Source organism: Neoarius graeffei, chromosome 2, assembly GCF_027579695.1.
Source record: "Neoarius graeffei isolate fNeoGra1 chromosome 2, fNeoGra1.pri, whole genome shotgun sequence".
Classification (NCBI taxonomy): domain Eukaryota; kingdom Metazoa; phylum Chordata; class Actinopteri; order Siluriformes; family Ariidae; genus Neoarius; species Neoarius graeffei.
In genome coordinates this window covers 14,466,399-14,487,815 of record NC_083570.1, presented here as the reverse complement: position 1 = coordinate 14,487,815, position 21,417 = coordinate 14,466,399, and the positions used below count along the sequence as shown (strand labels likewise).

Here is a 21,417-nt window from a genome sequence, read left to right as displayed (position 1 = left end):
GGAACAGAGGTCAAACATTTCAGCAATCTGATATCAGAGACTGTTGGATGATTTGGCGAAACACCTTCAAAAAGTTATTTCTGTTAAAGGGGGCACTACTAGATTTTGAAGTAAAGGGTGTACTTACTTTCTCCACAGAAGAATATTACATCTATTTATATGTTATTGAATAAATCTATCGATAATTCTATTCAATAAATGATTGAAAGAGCTTACTTTTCCTGCTGTTTTGTTCAAGTACATCACCTTTATCTGGAGGCACTGTATCAAAAGAGTGAAATGTTTGCTTGTTTAAATATGTTGAGAAAAGTTTCCAATTTCCATTTGATGGACTTATTTTTTTCACGACTGTATGTGTAAGCTTGTACACTGGTCTGTGCAAAACTTGCATACATTTTCCAAGGAATCTATTAATAATCTAAGGACCTCCATACTAAAAGTAAATCCGTCGGTACATCCATTTAACAATTGTTCTGTTTTCATAAATTTATGACTCATTAAGACTAATAAATAAAATAAATCACAAATATTGTGATGTGGATGCTTTCACATTAAGTAAAATGAAAATAGTATACATACCTTAAAAGAGGAGAGGGGAGAAAGATCCGAGAGGGGAGAGAATGCATTTAAGATCCTGCACTGAGCTGTTTGTGTGTACCTGTGTGTCTGTGTGTGTCTCAGAGTGAGACTGGGAAGCGATAAAATAGCTGACAAGCGAACGCTGATAGTGAAGTGAATAAAGCAGTAAAAGTACGTAGGCAACTTGGCTCCATCACGTTAGTCTCTCAACCCCCTGATGTGTCACACTGGTGCCAAAACCTGGGACTGATGCTGACAGTGGCGTAGCCAGGATTTTTTACATGGGGTGGCCAAAGGGGGGCCAAGGATATCCAGGGGGAGGCCATGCTGTGACTAAATAAAAGGGGGGGGGTCCAGGGGTCCTCCCCTGGGAAATTTTGAATTACCGTAATTCCTCAAATAGTAGCCGGGGCTACTATTAACAAAAAATTAGTTTGGACCAGGCTATTAATAGGGGCAGGCTACTATTTGAAGGAGGCTTCTAATTTTCTTTTTAAAATCCCAGCGATACTGTCATTTGAAAAAAAAAAAAACGAAACTCAGTTTTTATACATTTATTAATTCATACTTATTCAATTCATACAATTTCATTTGTTTTTAATTCATACATGTCTTTAAAGTGTTCATTTTTTGTGGTTTACAACAGAATCCACCAGTATTCGCCCATTTTACATTCAATAGTTATTGCATTACAACAGAACACATTGCAATATAATTAATATAAAAAAAAAAACGTATTTGCTAAACATTGACAAGAGAAACCAACTCAATCCCATCCTCTGAACACGAAGATTCAAAGACAAAGAAGAAAATACCATGAGAGACAGACAGGCCACACACACACACAGAGACAATGCCTGTATCAATGCCTTAATGAACCAGCAAACGAACTCTTCACAAAAATCAGGCCTCAATGTGATGCTACTCTTCAACGTTTTCATTTCTCTCCACCTCATCATCACTCCCATCCTCCTCTATCAAGTTTTCATTCTCAAAAGTCTCTCCCTCATCTTCCTCCTCCTCCATAGCCACCACTGCCTCAGTCACTCTGGCCTGCTGTAGCACGTCTTTCCCAGCTGCACACGATTGCCCTGCCTTCAAACAGTGGACCATATCATCCTCAGTCCCATCTGCAGCCACAGTGATGCCACACACCTTATAAGAGAACACAAGAAACACGTTTTTAAACTAGGTTGCATTCATAATTAACGGTATGCTTCCGCAGATGATTATCAATGAAGGGCACACACTGCACACACACTACACTCACCTTGAACGACCGCTTGATGAGGTCTGCATCCAGCGACGCCCACGCTGCTCGGACCCAGCTCACGATGGTCCGTTTGTCTGCTGCCCTCATATTCCCTCCCTTGGTAAAAGTTTTATTTCCCTCCTCTGCCAACCATGCGTCATACGACTGCTTCAGATGAGCTTTAAAACCCGTCTTCGTTCGTGTACCCAGCACCTCAGAGTAGCCTCCATCTCCTCACTGACAGGTCGCCTCCCCCCGCCTTGTAGTCTGGCTCTCTTCGGAGAAATTAGTCTCACTGCATTGGTGAGTGCTTCCTTCTGCTTTTTCCATGCCCTCACCTGCCTGGCATCGATGTTAAAATGCCTAGCTGTCTGTTCTCCTGAATTTTCTTCAGCATATTTCAGTACTTCCAGTTTAAATGCCACAGTGAACTTGCGTTTCGGCGCCATGTTTGCAGTTCTGTGTTTGCCGTACGCCCGTTCACGTCTGTCGTAAAACGCACCGGCTACTAAAAGGGGCCGGCTACTAAACGGGGCCAGTGTCTATATTTGTTATTTTTCATAAGACCCGGTTACAAAACGAGGCCGGCTGCTATTAGGGGCCCGGCTATAAATTGAGGAATTACGGTAGCTAGATTTGATTTCCTGTATTCTGATGTATCTGGTGGCATATCTGGTGCCTAACTCATGAACAAAACCCATGTGAGCCAAGAGGTCAGAAATTAATGTATTAATTTATTCATGGAACATAAAGCATCTGCAAAACAAAGAAACCATCCAACTTGTTTACTCTAGTTAAGCATCAGGATTTTAACGATCACTACTAAAATGCAGAAGTAAAAACTAAAAGATCACCTGTCCCAGGCACCTGGGAAGTAGGAAGGATATTAGTCAGGCTTGAATAAAGAGTGCTTTGCTCAGGAAAAGGAAAATTCTTGTATACTTAACTCATACATACAACATATGTAAACACTTACAACATGTTGTGATATTGTCCATTATAAGTACTGTACAAACTAAATGTGTTGAGTTACAAAATGTGTGCGTGTGTGTGTGTGTGTGTGCGTGTGTGTGTGTGAAGATATGTTACATGTAAATACAGAAATGAAGTGCATAAGTTGTGTGTGTGAGAGGGAGAATATATGTTCAGAGTGCATGAGTGTTGTGTGTGTTAAATGTGAATATAGAAATGTAGTGCATGGGTGGTGTGTGGGTGAGTGTGTGTTCAGAGTGCATGAGTGGTGTGTGTGTGTGTAAGAGAGGGTGTGTGTTGGGAGTGCATGAGTTGTATCTTATAGTGAGTATGAGAAAGACATAGTGTGTGTTAAGCACGGGCGCAGATAGAGGGGGGGACGGGGGGGATTCGTCCCACCCAGATTTAAATTCACCTTGTTCGGTCCCCCCCACTTATAGGGAGGAAAAAACTTCTATGCTGTCTTTCTTTGCATAAGGCAAACCTCACGGAAAAATCAAAAGACTAATTACCATTTGGTTTATTGAGGTGCACAGCAGTACAGACGTAATTGCAACTGCGCAGACTGCACAGGTTGCGAGCTTGAGCTTGGTTGCTATGGTTACCCACAACAAGTTTGACAGGCATATCGGGGACAGCTCCTCCTAGTTCAGGACCCCAACACGGCATGATGAAGGGTGCCAAAAGGCAGAAAACGATTGCATCGTTTTTTCAAAAAAAAAAAAAAACGGCTGTAAGTAAACTGTGCCTTACTTTATCATATCACCTTGCAATTTTTTGATAGTCTGTTCAAAGTAATGTCGTCGTGAAAGTAAAATCGTACGGAGTAGAGAAGCCTTTCTGGTAGCCTCCTTCTTTCGGTGGTAGCCTGTAGATACAGTGCTCAGAAGGCAGTTTTAATGTTTAATCTGGCGTTCCCTGCCATAATTTCAGCGAGCATATTGTTTCATAAGGAAACTTTGCGAAGAGTTGTTGACTGACTGCCGCTCACGCAACACACAGGCATAGTTAGAAAGTCAGGATGCACTGGTTTACACTTTACACACACACACGTAGCCCAGCCTCTCGCTATGTTTAACAGTTGGAACTTAGCGGTTTTAAAACTAGTTTTGCAGTTTTGCAATTTCTGTGCGTGATGATAATGTGTAAACTTTGGATTTCCATAGGCTATGTTAAAATGTTATCATTGTCCTGGCCTGCAGGTAGTTCCTGGTGATGGCAGTGAGGGAGGTGAAATAACATGTATACACACTACCGTTCAAAAGTTTGGGGTCACCCAGACAATTTTGTGTTTTCCATGAAAAGTCACACTTTTATTTACCACCATAAGTTGTAAAATGAATAGAAAATATAGTCGAGACATTTTTCTGGCCATTTTGAGCATCTAATCGACCCCACAAATGTGATGCTCCAGAAACTCAATCTGCTCAAAGGAAGGTCAGTTTTATAGCTTCTCTAAAGAGCTCAACTGTTTTCAGCTGTGCTAACATGATTGTACAAGGGTTTTCTAATCATCCATTAGCCTTCTGAGGCAATGAGCAAACACATTGTACCATTAGAACACTGGAGTGAGAGTTGCTGGAAATGGGCCTCTATACACCTATGGAGATATTGCACCAAAAACCAGACATTTGCAGCTAGAATAGTCATTTACCACATTAGCAATGTATAGAGTGGATTTCTGATTAGTTTAAAGTGATCTTCATTGAAAAGAACAGTGCTTTTCTTTCAAAAATAAGGAAATTTCAAAGTGACCCCAAACTTTTGAACGGTTTTATATATATATATATATATATATATATATATATATATATATATATATATATATATATATATATATATATACATGCATACACAAAATGGAATCATTTGCTGACAGCTCAGTCCCCCCCAGTTCAAAAATCCTATCTGTGCCCCTGGTGTTAAGAGAGTGAAGTACGTGTTCATATATGAGTGAGAGAGAGAGAGAGAGAGAGAGAGAGAGAGTGTTAAGACAGTGCATGAGTGTTACATTTAAATATAAAAATTTAGTGCATGAGTTGTGTGTCTGTGTTGAGAGTGTATGAATGTTACATGTAAATATAGAAATGTAGTGCACAAATTATGTGTGTGAGTGTGTGAGAGTGAGATAGACAGTGTGTTAAGAGCGTGCATAAGTGTTGTGTATGAGTGAGTGTGTTGCATGTAAATATAGAAATGTGGTGCATGAGAGGGGTAGGGGGAGAGTGTGTGTGTGTGTGTTGAGAGAATGCATGAGTGTTGTGTATGTATGAGTGTGACAATTATTAATCAATGTGTACTCCCACCAGCATGGGCGCCACCAGGGGGGGAAGGTTAGAACAATTCTAGGGGCCCAGCACTGCCATGGGGCCCTTTAAGGGGCTGATAATATGCTTTTAATGATTTTAATAAGACTTTTGAAATAACAATAATGCAATATTCCATCTGGTAAAATGAGCTAATTGAACAAGGTTGTCTATTTCTTGAGTTCTTCAACATATTGTCATTTAACCCTCCCCCTTTTGCGACATGGTACGGTCCAGTTCTGGTAGAAGCGCGATGCGTTAAATCTGTGTGCTGATCAGTGCAACGCTACTTGCTGCTGTGTCGCGGTGCAGCAGCCAGCCAGCCAGCAGTGGAGTGCGTACAGTCTATGATCGCTAAATATGAAGAGCGGCTGTCAAAACGTAAAGAAAGGCAGCTGAAAGCTGAGAGGGACCGGAGAGGCAGGCAACTGGTCACCCAGTTTTTCCCAAAGAAAGGTAGCTAATCGCTCACATGTGTGTTCAAAATATTAGCGAATGGTAAATGAACAGTATGAACGTGGTTGGATTAGCCTATCAAGAGAACACTTTTACAGTTTGTACAGTGACATTTTTTCCATTTTAATAACTGAACTGACTTGTGTGATAAACAAGATGAAATATTACGTTATGCTGGTGCTAATAACTAGTGCTAATAACCAGTTTCATAACTAATGGGGTGCCCTAAAAATGCACAGATTCAGCCTCAGGGGGACCTCCGCCCTACCAAACCACTGAACCCCCCTTTGGAGAAGGAGGTAAGCAGCAATACAACCCATAAATGCTTTAGGATTGAAGCTTTTAATGAGCGAGCGCCATATACAGTTTGCTAGATTAAAGTGTTGCTAATAACGGACACCAGTCAAGTGTTTGACATGGTTACGTGTGTGGAATGTTCACACGTTCTCAACAATTGGTTTCAAATTGAGGAGCTGGAGAAAGCGCAGCACACATAAAAGAGGGATAGAGGTTACAACATATGAAGAAATACGTACGTAATTGATCAACAGGGGCGGTCCGACCAGGTAGCCGCCCGGGGCGGCATCGCAGGGGGGGCGGCGGCACGAGCGCGGGTGCGATAAAAAAAAAAAAAACGGTCCCCCCCCCAAAAAAAGGTCCCCCCCCAAAAAAAACCCGAAAAAAAAAACAAGACGGGCGGGGGGGTGAACATTTTGGATGGGGAAGCCCAATACCAAAGTTGCGCAGGTGACGTCATCAGTGTGTGTGTGTGTGTGTGTGTGCCTAACTTGTCGTAGCCCCATAATATGTACAATCCCGCCAGCGGAATGTTGTACTAGTCATCAAAAAGACTTTACTACCATAGTACTACACTACTATGACATTACACAGAGTCTTAAGTAATACATTACGACTTGATCATTGCCATTCTGGTAACAGCAAATTTATAACAGGCCGCGTCCGCGATGTACAACACACGATGAGAAATGTTTAAACGACCATGTAAAGCTGTTAACATCCTGTTGGCTAATACAGAGCCCAACGCGGGGGGGGCACGAGGACGGGCGCGAAAAAAAAAGGTCCCCCCCAAAAAAACCCCCGAAAAAAAAAGACGGGGGGGGGGGGGGGGGGGGGGCAGGGGGTTTCGCCCGGGGAGTAAATCACTCTAGGATCGCCACTGTTGATCAAACATATTCCCTTTTTGCAGAACAGTACACACAGCTTTCTACCTAACACATAACAATCCATGGGATTTCCATAGGTATTTTGATGCTGGGTAGAAAACTTTTTCTATGATTTATTAGCAGTCACATCACACATTTCACTACCAATTGTCCTAGCACAAGAAGGCATGTGGCAAAATGTTGAATTTTCATTTGTGATTGTAAATGCACCAGAATTAGTCACTGACCAGTTTTCATCTAGTCCCTAGTAGGTTAATACATAAAATGTAATAACAAAGTCACAAACTCAAGGTCCATGGGCTATCAAAAGTCAAATAATGACAATAGTGCAATTGTGACGAGGGTGTGCAAAGTTGGGGGGCCCAAAATTCTAATCTTTCATGGGGCCCAAAATTTCTAGCGGCGCCCCTGCCCACCAGTAACACACAACATCTCTATATTTTCATGTAACAGACAAACATTAACTTTAAAAGTTGGATTCTGCGGTTAGAGTGAGCAAAGTGATTCACAGACAGCTAACTTGCCGACGTAATTTTCTCTTTTGAGTCGTACAATTGAAAACCACCGACGTTTTGCTTTCTGTCTATCTAGTATCTATCTATGTGTGCACACAGCACAAATCCCACTGGAGCCGGATATCTATAAAGACGCATATTTATCTATACGGTTGCATTTACATGTACTGTAAACGAAGGTTTCAGTCATTGAAAACGGATACTTTCGAAAACCCTGGACAAAGTGGAGATTTCTGGAAACTCGGGAGATTTCTGGAAACTCTGAATTGTCTGAGGACAGAATTGTAACTGTATGTCTACAAAGTGAGAACTTGAAGAGAGTATAAGAGATGAATAACTTACATCCCAAATTAATCGCACGTTCACGTAGGTCGTAGGTTGTTGTGTTGTCGGACTAGAGCATGACTATCTGATACCACCTGCTGCTTGAACGCGCAAAATGTTATGTGCTACGGTAATATGCATCCCCGCAGAAACCAAATAGGCGGAACAAAAATCCAGCGGGCGGAACTAACGTTTCGTGGGACATATCGTTTTTTATAAATTTTATTGTCCGGCCCTGGGGTGGCCAGGGCGGGGCCAAGGCGTCCCCAGGGGAGGCCACGCCCCCCGGCCACCCCTTAGCTCTGCCCCTGGATGCTGAAGCACCATCCTGGAGTCCTTCCGTTTGCAGACCTCATCCATGCTCTCACCACTGCTCACCAAATCCAACACCATTGCTTATCACCATGCACATGGAGCAGGAGCCATGGTTCCAGGTGCTTTTTCATGTCCAGCATGAGGATTGGCAGGTGCTCCGGAGACTGAATGCATCAACAACTACTCCAGCAGCCAGTTCCATAGCAGCTGCAGGCTTTCCCCACATCACGCTCACCAAGATGGGGCCTCAGGATGATCTGAGGGCCTTCTTGGAGTGGTCTGAATGAGCTCCTGAAGCTTGGGGTAGCTGGAGGAGCAGCGAGCAGCTCAGCTGCTGCTGCTCTTGTGTGGGAAAGCCCAGTTCGCGGCACAGCAGTTGCCCACCACCAACATGCTGGAGTACCCCGACCTGAAACAAGCCATTATGCATCGGGTTGGCCACACCCCAGAGTAGCACCATCAGTGGTTCTGCACATTCACTGTGGGGGGGATGAACCAGCCATTCGCATGTGCCCAGCAGCTCTGCGATGGCTGCCATTGGTGGTTGAGGACAGAAGAGTGTGATGCTGATGACATCATTGATTTCTATCATTGAGGAAATGCTGAAAGAGACACAGTATGAATTGCTTCACAACATGTGTGATTGTGTATGTGGTCTATTTGAAGTCTCTGTGGTGGTTGTGGTAATGGGACACTGGTGTGAACAATCAGAAGCACCGGGAAGCTGAGTGTGTAAGAGCTTGGGAATTCGATTCCGTGTCGGCCATGTTTGGATGCGAAGTGTGCTCATGGCAAGGCAAGTTTATTTATATAGCGCATTTCATACACAGTGGCAGTTCAATGTGCTTTAGTAAAGGCAAAACAGTAAACAATAGAAAATAAAATTACATAAAATAAAGGGGGAAGAAGAGAGAAAAAAATAAGAATTAAACAATAGTAGAAATAAAATAATAAAATGAAGTAAAAGTTCAGTAAAAAACATTCCAACTCATGGGAGTTGGAATCTCCAGCTGACTCCGGTGCGAATGTGACCGAGCCCCTGGAACCCAATGCAGAGGATAATTGTAATAATGTTGAGATAATGTTGAGAGATTATCACTCCATTACAGTTCAGCGATCAAAACTAAAATACAAGAAGCAGTGAATCAGAAAAGCTTTGCACTAAGCTCGGCATATTTATCAGGGCAGACTACAAGGGTCTGAGGCTGTTGGCTTGGAACAGGATGTCGGTGATGTGCACTTTGAACAATGAGAATCTGTTTTGCTAACTTTCCGTTGCTTGTTAGCTCCATTATCAAACCTGGTGACTTACAGTAAAAACAACTGTCGAACTTTGCGCAGGTGGGTGGAGCACAGAAGCACGGCAGGCCAGAACTGAGTTTCCAAAAACTCTTTATTACAACACTTTTCAGCATTTTACTCTTCCAGACACTCAGACACACGCACACACTCATCAACCGTCTGGTTGGGGAGAGAGCTCACTTCCTCTGCTCTCTCTCTCCTTATATAGGGCGTGGTCGCTGGGAAGACACACAAACACAGGTTAATTGACATCAGGTGTAGTGATTCTGCCACTTACCTTCCCTGACTCCGCCCTCCGGTCACAGACCGACACTTGACCACGCCCCCACTGCCACAACAACATTCACAGAGAAAAATATTTGAGGAAATGTTAATAATTTAATAATATTATACACTTGATGTATTGCTATAAGTGAGACAGTCAGTAGACAGATAATATAATGAGATACAGACAGAAGAACAACACATTACTGCGATTCATTTTCATTTCCTCTGAGATTACATTATGATAAGTTTGTGGAAGTGATACAATGATCATCAATCTAAAATTAATAAAACTGTAAAGCTGTAAAATTATCTGTGAAAATCAAAAAATGAGAACAATTATAGCAGTTGTTTACGATAATGCAGATGTTTTTTTTTCAAAATAATGTTCTGTTCTATATTTTTATATAATAGTCACATTTATAATATTAAATCTCCGACATAAATGACTCATATTACATCTTTATTGGACTTAATCTAGATATATAAAAGTAAACCTGTTCATTATAATTTTAAAAACATCACATCATTTATATTTTATTTTGGATCACACAATCTCACAGTTGATCTCGAAGAAACCAGCCTGAACCCAGCGTGTAGAGGCTGAGTGAATGTGGCGTGGACTCTGTGGACACTTTTTTTCGAAGAACTATCACGTAAACGAACACGTTCACATCAAAGGTGAACTTTCGCGTGTGAAAAAGTGACTTCTATTTTTTTCGCAGCAGGTTCAAGTTTTCTATTATTTAATCAGCAAAAGGAGTGCATTCAGCCAATCAGGGCGCAGGTTGTGGAAACATCGTCACACTGCTACAGGCTTGGCGAAGTGTCTCATTCAGTTTGTGTCTCAAAACCCAGTGCTGTTTGACAAGGGCAACAAAAATGATGAAGAAAACGACTTTAAAGAAAACATCTGGAAAAAAACCCAAAAAAACCCCAAGATGAGTTCGGCAATGAAAACGGTGGGTGTTCAGTCCATGGTCCGTAGCGTACTTTGTGATGTGGTGAAGCTTGATATCAGTCTCAGGATCTCCTCAAACAAGCAGTCAGACGTTCTCATCTACATCTCAGGATACAATGTTCACCATTTTTTTCTTTTGTAAAAGAATAAGCACCAGCTCATCATTACTCAACATCTCCATCGTCACATGATTGTTTTTGGGAAATGTTCACATAATTGCGTCACATTTAATGTCAATATTAATGTTGCGTTAAATTCAACAACAGTTTTGTCACACTTTTGTGTTGTTTATTCTTGTCGCGCTGGATGTGGAAAGACCTTTGGCCTTCTGACAATAAGTCTGCGAGTAAACATTATTTAAGGAGGAAATATATCTGAAGTTGGCTTTTTTTGTAAGAATAAAAAGATTTTTAAAAATTAGATTTAATTCCTACACAATTCTATGTATAGCTAACATTAAGTTCCCTTAATTTGGAGCCGTGAAAATACAGAACTATCCCGTTAAACTATATAGCGAGTTAAAAATGACTTGGCGTTTCCTCTGTAATATTACTTTGGATAGAGTGGAGTTGGAGTCGAGTTCATTTTAATCCTGCGTTTGATATTCATCAATCATGACTCCAATATTTACACAGATATTATACCGGCACTGATACTGAATTTATTCGAGTGATGATGCTTTCAGGCGAGAAAAAGTCTGGTCACATGACACTCACACAGAAACCAGAATAAATAAGTTTTGTTGTTGTTGATGATTAAAGACAAATCAGTCCACACTATTAACTTCTATATTCATTCTTTACAGTTGAATAAAAGAGCAACGCAGTCAGTGTTAAAGCTCTGCAGAACCCGAGTGACCTTTAACCCTTTCATCTGCAGTTAATATTCACCCACTGAGCTCCTGATCTCATAAAGGCAGAAACAGTGACATGGATGTTATTTGTTCACACAGTGAGCTAAAGGAGGAGCTGAAACAGGCTGTGAACACTTTCTACATGGAAACATCAACCGGAGGAGGTGCAGTTCATTTCCCCTGAGTCACTTGTGCTGATATAATATTATTAATCAACGTTATTTCTTCAGTCTCACATGTTTTTCACTCCTTCAGGTTATCGTGTGTTATTGTGACTCTCGTTGATTCTTTATACCCTGAACACACACCGCAGTTTTGTCCTGCTGTTCATATTTGTTTCCTGCTTTAATACAAAACTCCAGAATTAATGGCACCCTTCATGAACAGAATAATGCATGCCGATAAGAGATATTCATTTTTGTGGCGTAAAAAGTGACTTCCTTGTGTACTTCAGAATATTCAGATGCATACTTCCCCATCAGCCTCTCTGATTTCAGACTCCTTTTCCTTTCTTTCAGTCGTCTTCTTTTGGCAATCAAATTCCACATGTCTCTGTTGATATCCAGGTCTTTTCTTTTCTTCTTTGATGAGGGATGATGTTCTCACATGCATCCTGGCAACTTTCTTTTCCAGCTTCCCAGATGGTCTCTACATCCATTTCCTTTCTATTACCGATGTCACTAAGAACCTGAAATCTGTTCCTTCGAGTTACGCCAAATCTCTGATTAAGTGTTCTACTAGAGGGGAGAACACTCTGGATCATGTTTACTACAACATGAAGCATGCATACAGAGCCATACCCCTCCCCCACCTCGGCCAGTCAGACCATCTTTCCCTCCTGCTCTCCCCAGCCTACACCCCCCTCAGACGCAGAGCCAGGCCCACCACAAGGACTATCACAACCTGGCCTGACAATGCACTCTCCAAACTACAATAGCTAATAGCTGCTTTTCGAGAGCTTGGAAAACATTTTAGTGTCAATTTCGACAGCAAAAAGATCAGAGTGAGGCCTCTTGGGGCTGAGCCGCTCATATCTTAAAGCCTCGGCACATTGTGTGATGTGGTTATGAACATAAACACAGTACGGTTACATACAGTTACTGTCAAACATTGACTGTCAAAAGGGTTTTCTGTTTGCCATTTAATATGGCAAGATTATACAGATTTGATTAGGGTCCAACTCAAACTCAAACAATTGAAATACAAACTTCAAAAAATAACTGTAAAAAGGGGCGGAGCTATGATGAAGTTTTTCATGGTGGACAATTTAAACAAAAACAGAATCGAATTCAAATTCAAACTTCAAAGATCGGAATCCTGAAACAATACATATAAATGACACACCCACTCCATTCCACACTCCACATTTCACACTTCACGTCTCTCACTCGACGCTTCACATCTCTCTCTGCCTTCAAACTTCACTTTTCACGCGTGACACCATCCTCTATCGAAAATGGTAAGTTGGAACCAGATCCCCTTCTGAAGATGCTGATGCTGATGAGTAAATTTGATGGTCAGGGTTCATATGACAGAACCACCGGGATTTTGTCGCTGTAATATTCAGTAAGACAGTATGGACCTGTTCATTTCTTTTTGGACTTTGTTGTTGAAGAAATAATTTGTTTCTCTAAAATCCAACTCTGTTTCTTTCTTCAGTTCCAGTCTCAGGCTGCTCACTTCGACCCCCTGTTCTACCCCATCCTACCACCACAGTTCTTCCCCCCGGCCTACTTCATCATGCCGGACCGGTTCTACCCCCCGTCCCACCCCGTTCTGAGATCCGCCTCCTACTACCCTCCACCCGCAACGATGGGGAAGAACGAACACCACGTCCCATCCGTCCAGGAGGAGATTCTGGGAGGAAACGCCACGTCTCCTGTGACACCACCTGAAGGTGGACGTGTAGACGATGGCTGTGTGATCACTGCTCAGGCTCATGCCACTGACGTGCTCACACTCGGTAAACCAGATTAAAATATATCTCAGTTTTCCGCTGTTGATTCTTTTGCGCATTCTTTAATGTTGTAATGTTTTCTCTGTCTTAACGTTCCATTTTATCTCCTTCTTGTCCTTGATTTTGTCCAGATCTACATGCGGCACCAGAAACACCAGCACCAGCTGAGTCAGAGCCCGAACCTCAACCCGCTTCCAGTCTGCCACCTGAAACTGTGGGCGTCGAGGAGCCTTTGTCCTCCAGACCCGCGAGTCCAAAGGCACTGATGTGGGGCGAGATAATGGACAGCGTCGACCCAATCCCATCCAGACCCTCAACTCCCACATTTCTCCCTTGGGGAGAACTAATGGAGGAAATGGGGCGCCAAAAGGATGGAGGGGCAGGTGGACGACATCCTGGAGGTAAAGGAGAAGGTTGAGGAGGAGAAGAAGGGTGCAGTGGTCAGGGAGCTCAGAATGAGTCACAGTCATATTTGTAATGTCTTACAGAATGGGTCTTGTTCATTACCTCAGGAGCTCGCTACTAAACAAAGCACATGTGGAGCGAATACTTTTGAATGCAGTAATATGATCTAGAATAGTGCAATGGGAATATTATATACCAGGATAAAAGGTTTGATGATTATTGTTCTAAAGAAATCTCTCCTCTGCTTTTCTCTTTCAGGTCGTCCCTCAGTAACATCGACACGCCCTGACTGGAAATGAGAAACTTTTCAAAAATAAACTCCTCAGTTGAAAAATGCTGCACAAATGGTGTGTGTCTCTCTCATAGTGAATAAATGTTGGTGTAAACGACTCACACAGAAACAGCAGTAAAGGTGCTGCGCTGTAAATCCGCTCAAATAATCAGCTCCAAAATTCCCCCTCAATCAAATGGAATTTTAATTTGACATTAAACACTGAACACCATCAAAAGCTCAATGATTAACATGGATTAGTGATGAGTGAGTGATGTTTATAGAAATACAGGTGATGTTTGTGACAGTAAACTGCTCAGAGAACACAGCAGACTCAGGGGGAAGAACACACGGGAGATTTTAAAGCGTCTGTGCGCTGCATCAACTGTCTCGCCCCTGACCCGTAAATCCGCCACGTCACAACTTGAATGAATGAATTTATTTTTATTTTGAACATGTATAAAAAATGTATGTAACTATTTGTACATACAAAAGAAAGAAAACGAGAAATTAACAAAAAATAAATAAAATAACATAAAGAGCTAAGACATTACAAAACACCGCACATTGTTCGAAAAAGGAGTGGGAAGAAGTACAATACTTTTTTAATTTCCCACCCCTTTTTAACTACCCCGAAATCCAAACTACATTAATACACCTATAAAAATATATACCATATATACACTTCATGAATATCTATATAAATATATAATTACAAAAATAAATATATACTACATATCATATACACACACACTTCATAAATATCTATATAAATATATAATTACAAAAATAAATATCTACTACATACCTATCCCTGTAAACAGGGCCGGCTCTAGGTCTTTGGCTGCCCTAGGCGAGATTGAGTTTTGCCCCCCCAAGAAAAAAAAAACTCTAATAACATCTAAATAACACTTTAATCTAATCACTCTATTCTATTACTATTAAACAATGTACAGTGCATGGACAATAAACAAGAAGTCATTTTTATATTGTTATTATTGTTATCATTATTAACATAAAGTGTCACAAAGTAAAATGACCACACAAATCCAATACATATCTCCATATAATGGGCAAAAACTCTTTCGCACCCTGTTCAAAGTGTAGTGCATGGACAATAAACAAGAAATTATTTTTAGTTTCTTTTTTGCTATTAAAAGTTAAGTCATCTCTGAAGAATTAACAAATTAAATGAATAAAAAATTCTACAATTCTAAATTGTGCAAACTTAAGCACCCTGTTAGGACATCAATGGGCTGTATTTTCAAACAAAAGTGCTATTATGGGTACTTTGTTATTGAAGTTTATTGCTGTTTGCATCTAGTTAGCTAGGCAGACATTGATTCAGGCATCTAAAATATTAATTTGCCACTATAATGGTTGATCTGAGAGATTAGATCAGACTTAGCTCTATACTTGGCTCTATTTGTTTCTTCCTGTAGCCGAGAGTTTGGATTTCTTCATTTAAGCACTTGTAGTCTGGGCTACTTTTTGCAGTGGATAGCCATTCTCATTCCCCGATGAACACCGCTCCCCCCGCCACCCTTATAACCTATCATTGTGCATTTTTAGTAGGCATAAGGAAATCACCGACCACTACTGCGTAGGCTACACTTGTTTTTCAACCTTTTTGAGCCAGGGCGCACTTTTTTCAATGAAAAAATCTCAAGGCACATCACCAATAGAAAATGTTGACTGAAACTAAAACGCTGTTGCCAATATTTACAATATACAGTCATTCTATAATTTTCCACGGTACACTTGGTGATCTCTCACGGCACACTAGTGTTCCGCGGTACTAGAGTTCGGCAGCACAGTGGTTGAAAACACTGTACACCACTGATGCACTTGGTAACATCTCCATTCAATAACTCCATCCCTCCTTTTTGGTGGGGTTTTGGTCGCCCTTGGCGCCCCTGGGCACACTTTGCGCTCTATGGCCAAAACAGAGAATAGCCGCGGATGCGCACTTGCACTGTTGAGCGCTAATTGTTTCATGATTAACAACCACCACCACACCACACCCCACCCCGCTTTTTTTGACAAATCGCACCCTGCTTTGCTGTACAATTAAATTAGGCTAAGACATTATAATGCTGACTCGTTTTCAGAATAGTGGAAGTCATCATTTTTCTCCCCCGTTTCTGCGCCCCTGGATGGACGCAGCGCCCTTAGCATTTGCCTATATTGCCTATACGCACGGGCCGGCTCTGCCTGTAAATATGAATATATAAACTATCCCCATAAATAAATATATACCATATACTAAGTTAGTTCTTATATAACAATCAACCCTATTCTATTTATCCCTCATCATCCTCCGTTAACATACTTCCTCTTCTATATACTTGTTTAAAAATATTTTTGTACCTTTTTTAAACAGATTTATATTTGCACTTTGTTTTATTTCTGTCTCCAGTCTGTTCCATAAAGTCACCCCACAGCTCAATACGCACATGCTTTTCATATTTGTTCGAACCTTTGTTTTTTTAAAATTTAGGTCCCCCCTTAGATTATATCCCCCCTCTCTCTCACTAAACAGTCCTTGTATATTTTTTGGCAATAGATTATTTCTCACTTTGTACATTATTTGTGCTGTTCTGAATTTGACCAGATCCATAAATTTCAGCATGTGTGATTTTATGAATAGTGGGTTTGTGTGATCTCTGTATCCCGTTTTGTTTATTGTCCTTATTGCTCTTTTCTGTATTGTACATATCGGCTGCAGGGTGGTTTTGTAGGTGTTTCCCCAGACTTCGATACAGTAAGTCAGATATGGCAAAAATAACGAGTAATATAGAGTACGCAAAGATTTGCAATCAAGAATATGTTTTGCTTTCCAGAGAATTGCCGAGCACTTTGCCAGTTTTGCTCGTATGTATCCTACATGAGGTTTCCAGCAGACTTTAGGATCCAAAATCACACCAAGAAATTTAATTTCCTGTACCATTTCTATCTTAGTATTTTCTATTATCAATTCTACATTACAATCTATTTTATGTCTCCCAAACAACATGATCTTTGTTTTGCTTAGATTTAATTATAATTTATTTTTGTCAAACCATAGTTTTAGTTTATTTATTTCAGTTGTGATTGTCTCGAAAGTCTGCTGCAAATTCTCACCGGAACAAAAAATATTGGTGTCATCTGCAAACAAAACACATTTCAGTACTCGCGAAATTCTACATATGTCATTGATATATAATATGAATAATTTCGGACCTAATATTGACCCCTGTGGTACCCCGCATGTAATGTTCATGAAATCAGATTTATGGTCACCTATCTGCACAAACTGTTGCCTGTTTCTTAGATAGCTCGACAGCCAGCTCCACCCAACTCCCCTAACACCACACTTTTCTAGTTTACTTAATAATATACTATGATCAATGGTATCGAATGCTTTTTTTAGGTCCACAAATACTCCAATTGCTATTTTTTTATTGTCTATACATTTTGTGATTTCCTCTATTAGTTCCATTAGTGCCATCGATGTTGATCTGTCCGTTCTGAATCCATATTGACTGTCTGTAAGGAGGTTGTGTTTTTCAATGAATTTGTCCAGTCTATCTGAAAAAAGTTTTTCGAGTATTTTGGAGAATTGGGGGAGTAAAGAAACAGGCCTGTAGTTTGTGAAATGGTGTCTATCTCCGGTTTTAAACAATGGTATCACTTTTGCAATTTTCATTTTGTCTGGAAATGTACCTGATTGGAAAGATAATTTGGAGATGTGGGTGAGTGGTTTCACAATTCCCTCAATAACTGTCTTTACTGTTAACATGTCTATATCATTCCAGTCTGCAGAGGTTTTGTTTTTACATTTTCTTACAACTTGCATAATTTCTTCCTCATCAGTTGCAGTTAGAAAAATTGTACTTGGATTTCTGTCCCCCATATCTTCTATGTCCCCACATTGTGTTGTCTCGGGTTCCTTTATTTTTGCTGCTAAATCTGGTCCCACATTTACAAAGAATTGGTTAAAACCATTCACCACATCCTCCATATTATTTATGGTCTTATCATTTTCAGTGTAATACTCCGGGTAATTTGCAGTTTTGGATCCATTTCGCACAATACCATTTAGTACAGTCCATATACCTTTAATATTGTTTTTATTTTTCTCCACTAATTTATTATAATAGTATTTCTTACATATCCTTATAAAATTAGTTAATTTATTTTTATATTTTTTATATTTTTCCTCTGCCTCTATAGTTCGATGCTTTAAGAATTGTCTGTATAATATATTTTTCTTTTTGCAGGCATTTTGTAGCCCCTTGGTGACCCACGGACTATTTGCATATTTATGTATATTACTGTATTTCTTTATTGGACAATTTTTATTATATAGTTCATTGAATATTATTAAAAATTCCTCATATGCTTTATCAACATCTTTTTCTTTATAAACTACATTTCAGTCCTGTATCATTAAGTCATTTTTTAGTGCAATCATGGTTTCTTCAGTTTTCACTCTTATATATTTATAATTTTAGCATCCTTTTTCTTGCTATAATTACAGTAATATACATTGAAAATAGGTAGGTGGTCACTGATGTCTGTTAATAGTAGTCCACTCTCTATATTATTTTCCATGATATTAATAAATATATTATCTATAAAAGTGGTGCTATGAGAAGTGATCCTGCTTGGTCTGGTAATAGTTGGATACAGTCCCATACTGAACATTGAGTTAATGAACTCTTCTGTCATTTTATGTTTTTTATTATTTAAGAGGTCGATGTTAAAATCACCACAGATGTACATGACCTTCTGTGTTGATTTTATAAACATACTTTCCATCCAATCTATAAAAACTTCTATGCTTGATCCAGGAGATCTGTATATACAGCTCACCGTTATATTTTTCATTTTTTCACAACATATTTCTACTGTAATACACTCCATCCAATCATCAACAGCTGCCGTCATTTTATTATTAATTTTATATTCCAAACTATTATCAACATATATTGCCACTCCCCCTCCTCTTTTGTTCTTTCTGTTGATATAATTAAGTTCATACCTGTTTAGCTCAAAATCTACTCCCATCTCATCATTGATCCAAGTTTCTGATATGGCTATTATATTGAATGGAGTATTGAACTGACTGAGATATTCCTTCATTTTATGGCAATTGGCATATAGACTTCTGGTATTGAAATGAATAATTGATATCTTATTTCCTTCTCTGATTGTTGCATTGTATTGATTTTCAGTGTAATACCGGCAGCTGATATTGATGTTGCTGAAAAGATTATTTTCCGGATCAATATTATTTTCCATATCTTGTGTTTTATGCTCAGTATAAAGGAAAGTGTCCAGTTCTTGTGTCCAGTGTCCAATCCTTGTGTCATGATTGTAAGTTGCTTTGATTGGCTCCCTCAGAGTTTATCCAGTTCCCCAACATCTCGGATGACCAGGATCTTGGCCTCTTCTGGAGATCCCTTCAGCTTTATGAATATTTTGCAGTTTTGTGTCCAAGTGTTTTGGATTTTCCCCTGTTTCCTCAGGAGTCTCACCTTTCTTGCAATGTCTGCATTTTTTTTGGTTAAATGCTCATTTAGAAAAATGTCTGAGCCTTTCAGTTTCCTCCCTTGCTTTAACAGTTGCATTTTATGCTTTCTGTTGGCAAATCTTATTATTGAAGCCGGTTTGTCTGTGTTGCTTCTCCGTGGGAGAGGGTGACATGCTTCGATGTTTGAGCTTTTTACCTCTATCCCTTTGGAGTGCAGGAATGCTATCACCTGTTGCTCCACAGAGTTAGCATCCTCCTCGTTCTACTCCTCTCCGTCTCCTCTCGCCACTGCTGGTTTTCATCTAGTTCATATTGTAATGTGTAATGTGTAAACAGTTGTGTTACATATAATGTGTAAACAGGATCACTTGCTCTTGCTGATAACTGCAGTTTAGAATCTAATTTGCTGTATTAGTCGTTTACACATTTGGTCATCTCCAAAGAAAGCCACCTTGACACCTTTTGATCATTCTAGACTAAGAGCAGGATGGGTGGCTCGATCTTATCATTCCAATTTCCACTCAAAATCCAGGGGAGCTGTAATTCTTACTTATAAAAATGCTCCATTCATCATGTCAGGAGTTGAGGCGGATCCCGCTGGTCACTACATAATAGTTGTGGGTAGATTAAATAACACCCCAGTCATCCTGGCAAATGTGCATGCACCAAATTGGGACAAGAGTACATTTTTTACTAGGTTTTTCCCACGTCTACCCAATATGGACACACATCGCCTCATACTAGGGGGAGATATGAACTGTGTACTGTCGCCTTAACCAGATCGGAGCTCACCCAAAACCACGGCCCCATCTAAAGCAGCACTGGCAATTCAACTGTTTCTTAATACATATGGGATGGCTGATACTTGGCGCTTCCGGAACCCCAAAAGTAAAAGTTTTTCTTTCTACTCATCAGTCCATAAAAACCATATTTGCGCATGGATTATTTTTTTCTAAACAGTCAATTACTTCAATTAATGAGAGAATGTGAATATCAGGCAATAGTAAAATCAGATCGTGCTCCATTACTGATGACTTTATGCATACCAACTACACACACTAGCGACCATCCATGGCGTTTCAATACGTTACTATTCTCTGATAGTGGATTTGTCAAATTCATCTCAACTGAAATAACTGAGTATCTAGCACGTAATCAAACTCCAGGGATGTCCTCTTCAGTAATCTGGGAATCAATGAAAGCATATCTTAGGGGACAAATTATATCATATAGTGCCCAAATAAAAACAAACAAAATGAACGCCTTAAAAAATTAACCAGAGACATACTACAACTTGATGTAACCTTAGCCCATTCCCCATCAGCTGACCTATTCAAGCAACGACTAATTCTTCAAACTGAATTCAACCTTTTATCCACAAAACATGCTGAAAATCTTGTAAACAAATCAAGACATAAGACATGCAAATATGGTGAAAAGGCCGGGAAGATTTTGGCCCACCAGTTATGTCAAAGGAATCCATAGCTGCAATAAACAATGAGACGGGTATTAAACTTACAGACCCGTTAGAGATCAATCAGTGCTTCCATACGTATTATTCAAAGCTCTATGGCTCAGAATCCACTAATGATGAATCTTTATTTAATTCTTTTTTTAGCTCCTTTAACATCCCTATAATCAGTGAAGAAACCACTGCAGAATTAGGTATCCGAGTGAATTCTTTAAAAAATTTGCTACTGAACTTGCTCCCATATTGCTTTCAGTCTATGAAGACTCGCTTATCTCCGGCTTGCTACCTGAAACAATGAGACAAGCAGTCATCTCATTAATCCCTAAAAAAGATAAAAACCCGTTAGAATGCAGCTCATTTCATTACTGAATGTTGAAAGTAAACTACTTGTGAAAATGTTAGCCCACCGTTTAGAAACTGCTTTACCCTCCATCATTGCTGACGATCAAACGGGATTTATTAAAAATTCTCATTCCTTTTCTAATATACGCAGACTAATGAATATCCTTTAC

The 21,417-nt window shown here is 40.0% G+C and overlaps 1 protein-coding gene across 1 annotated transcript; it reads left to right on the top strand.

The window, feature by feature from the left end:
* The first annotated feature begins 12,586 nt into the window (after positions 1-12,586).
* LOC132868905 (ras-associated and pleckstrin homology domains-containing protein 1-like) lies at positions 12,587-13,944 on the top strand. Its single transcript, XM_060902190.1, has 4 exons — positions 12,587-12,742; positions 12,943-13,246; positions 13,372-13,641; positions 13,904-13,944. The coding sequence occupies exons 1-4, from the start codon at positions 12,740-12,742 to the stop codon at positions 13,942-13,944; spliced, it is 618 nt and encodes a 205-aa protein (XP_060758173.1). The 5' UTR covers positions 12,587-12,739.
* The last annotated feature ends 7,473 nt before the right edge of the window (positions 13,945-21,417 follow it).

Coding starts and splice junctions, on each gene's coding strand:
- LOC132868905 (XM_060902190.1), top strand. Junction 13,247..13,371: donor CACTGACGTGCTCACACTCG/GTAAACCAGATT, acceptor GATTTTGTCCAG/ATCTACATGCGGCACCAGAA. Junction 13,642..13,903: donor AGGTGGACGACATCCTGGAG/GTAAAGGAGAAG, acceptor TTTCTCTTTCAG/GTCGTCCCTCAGTAACATCG.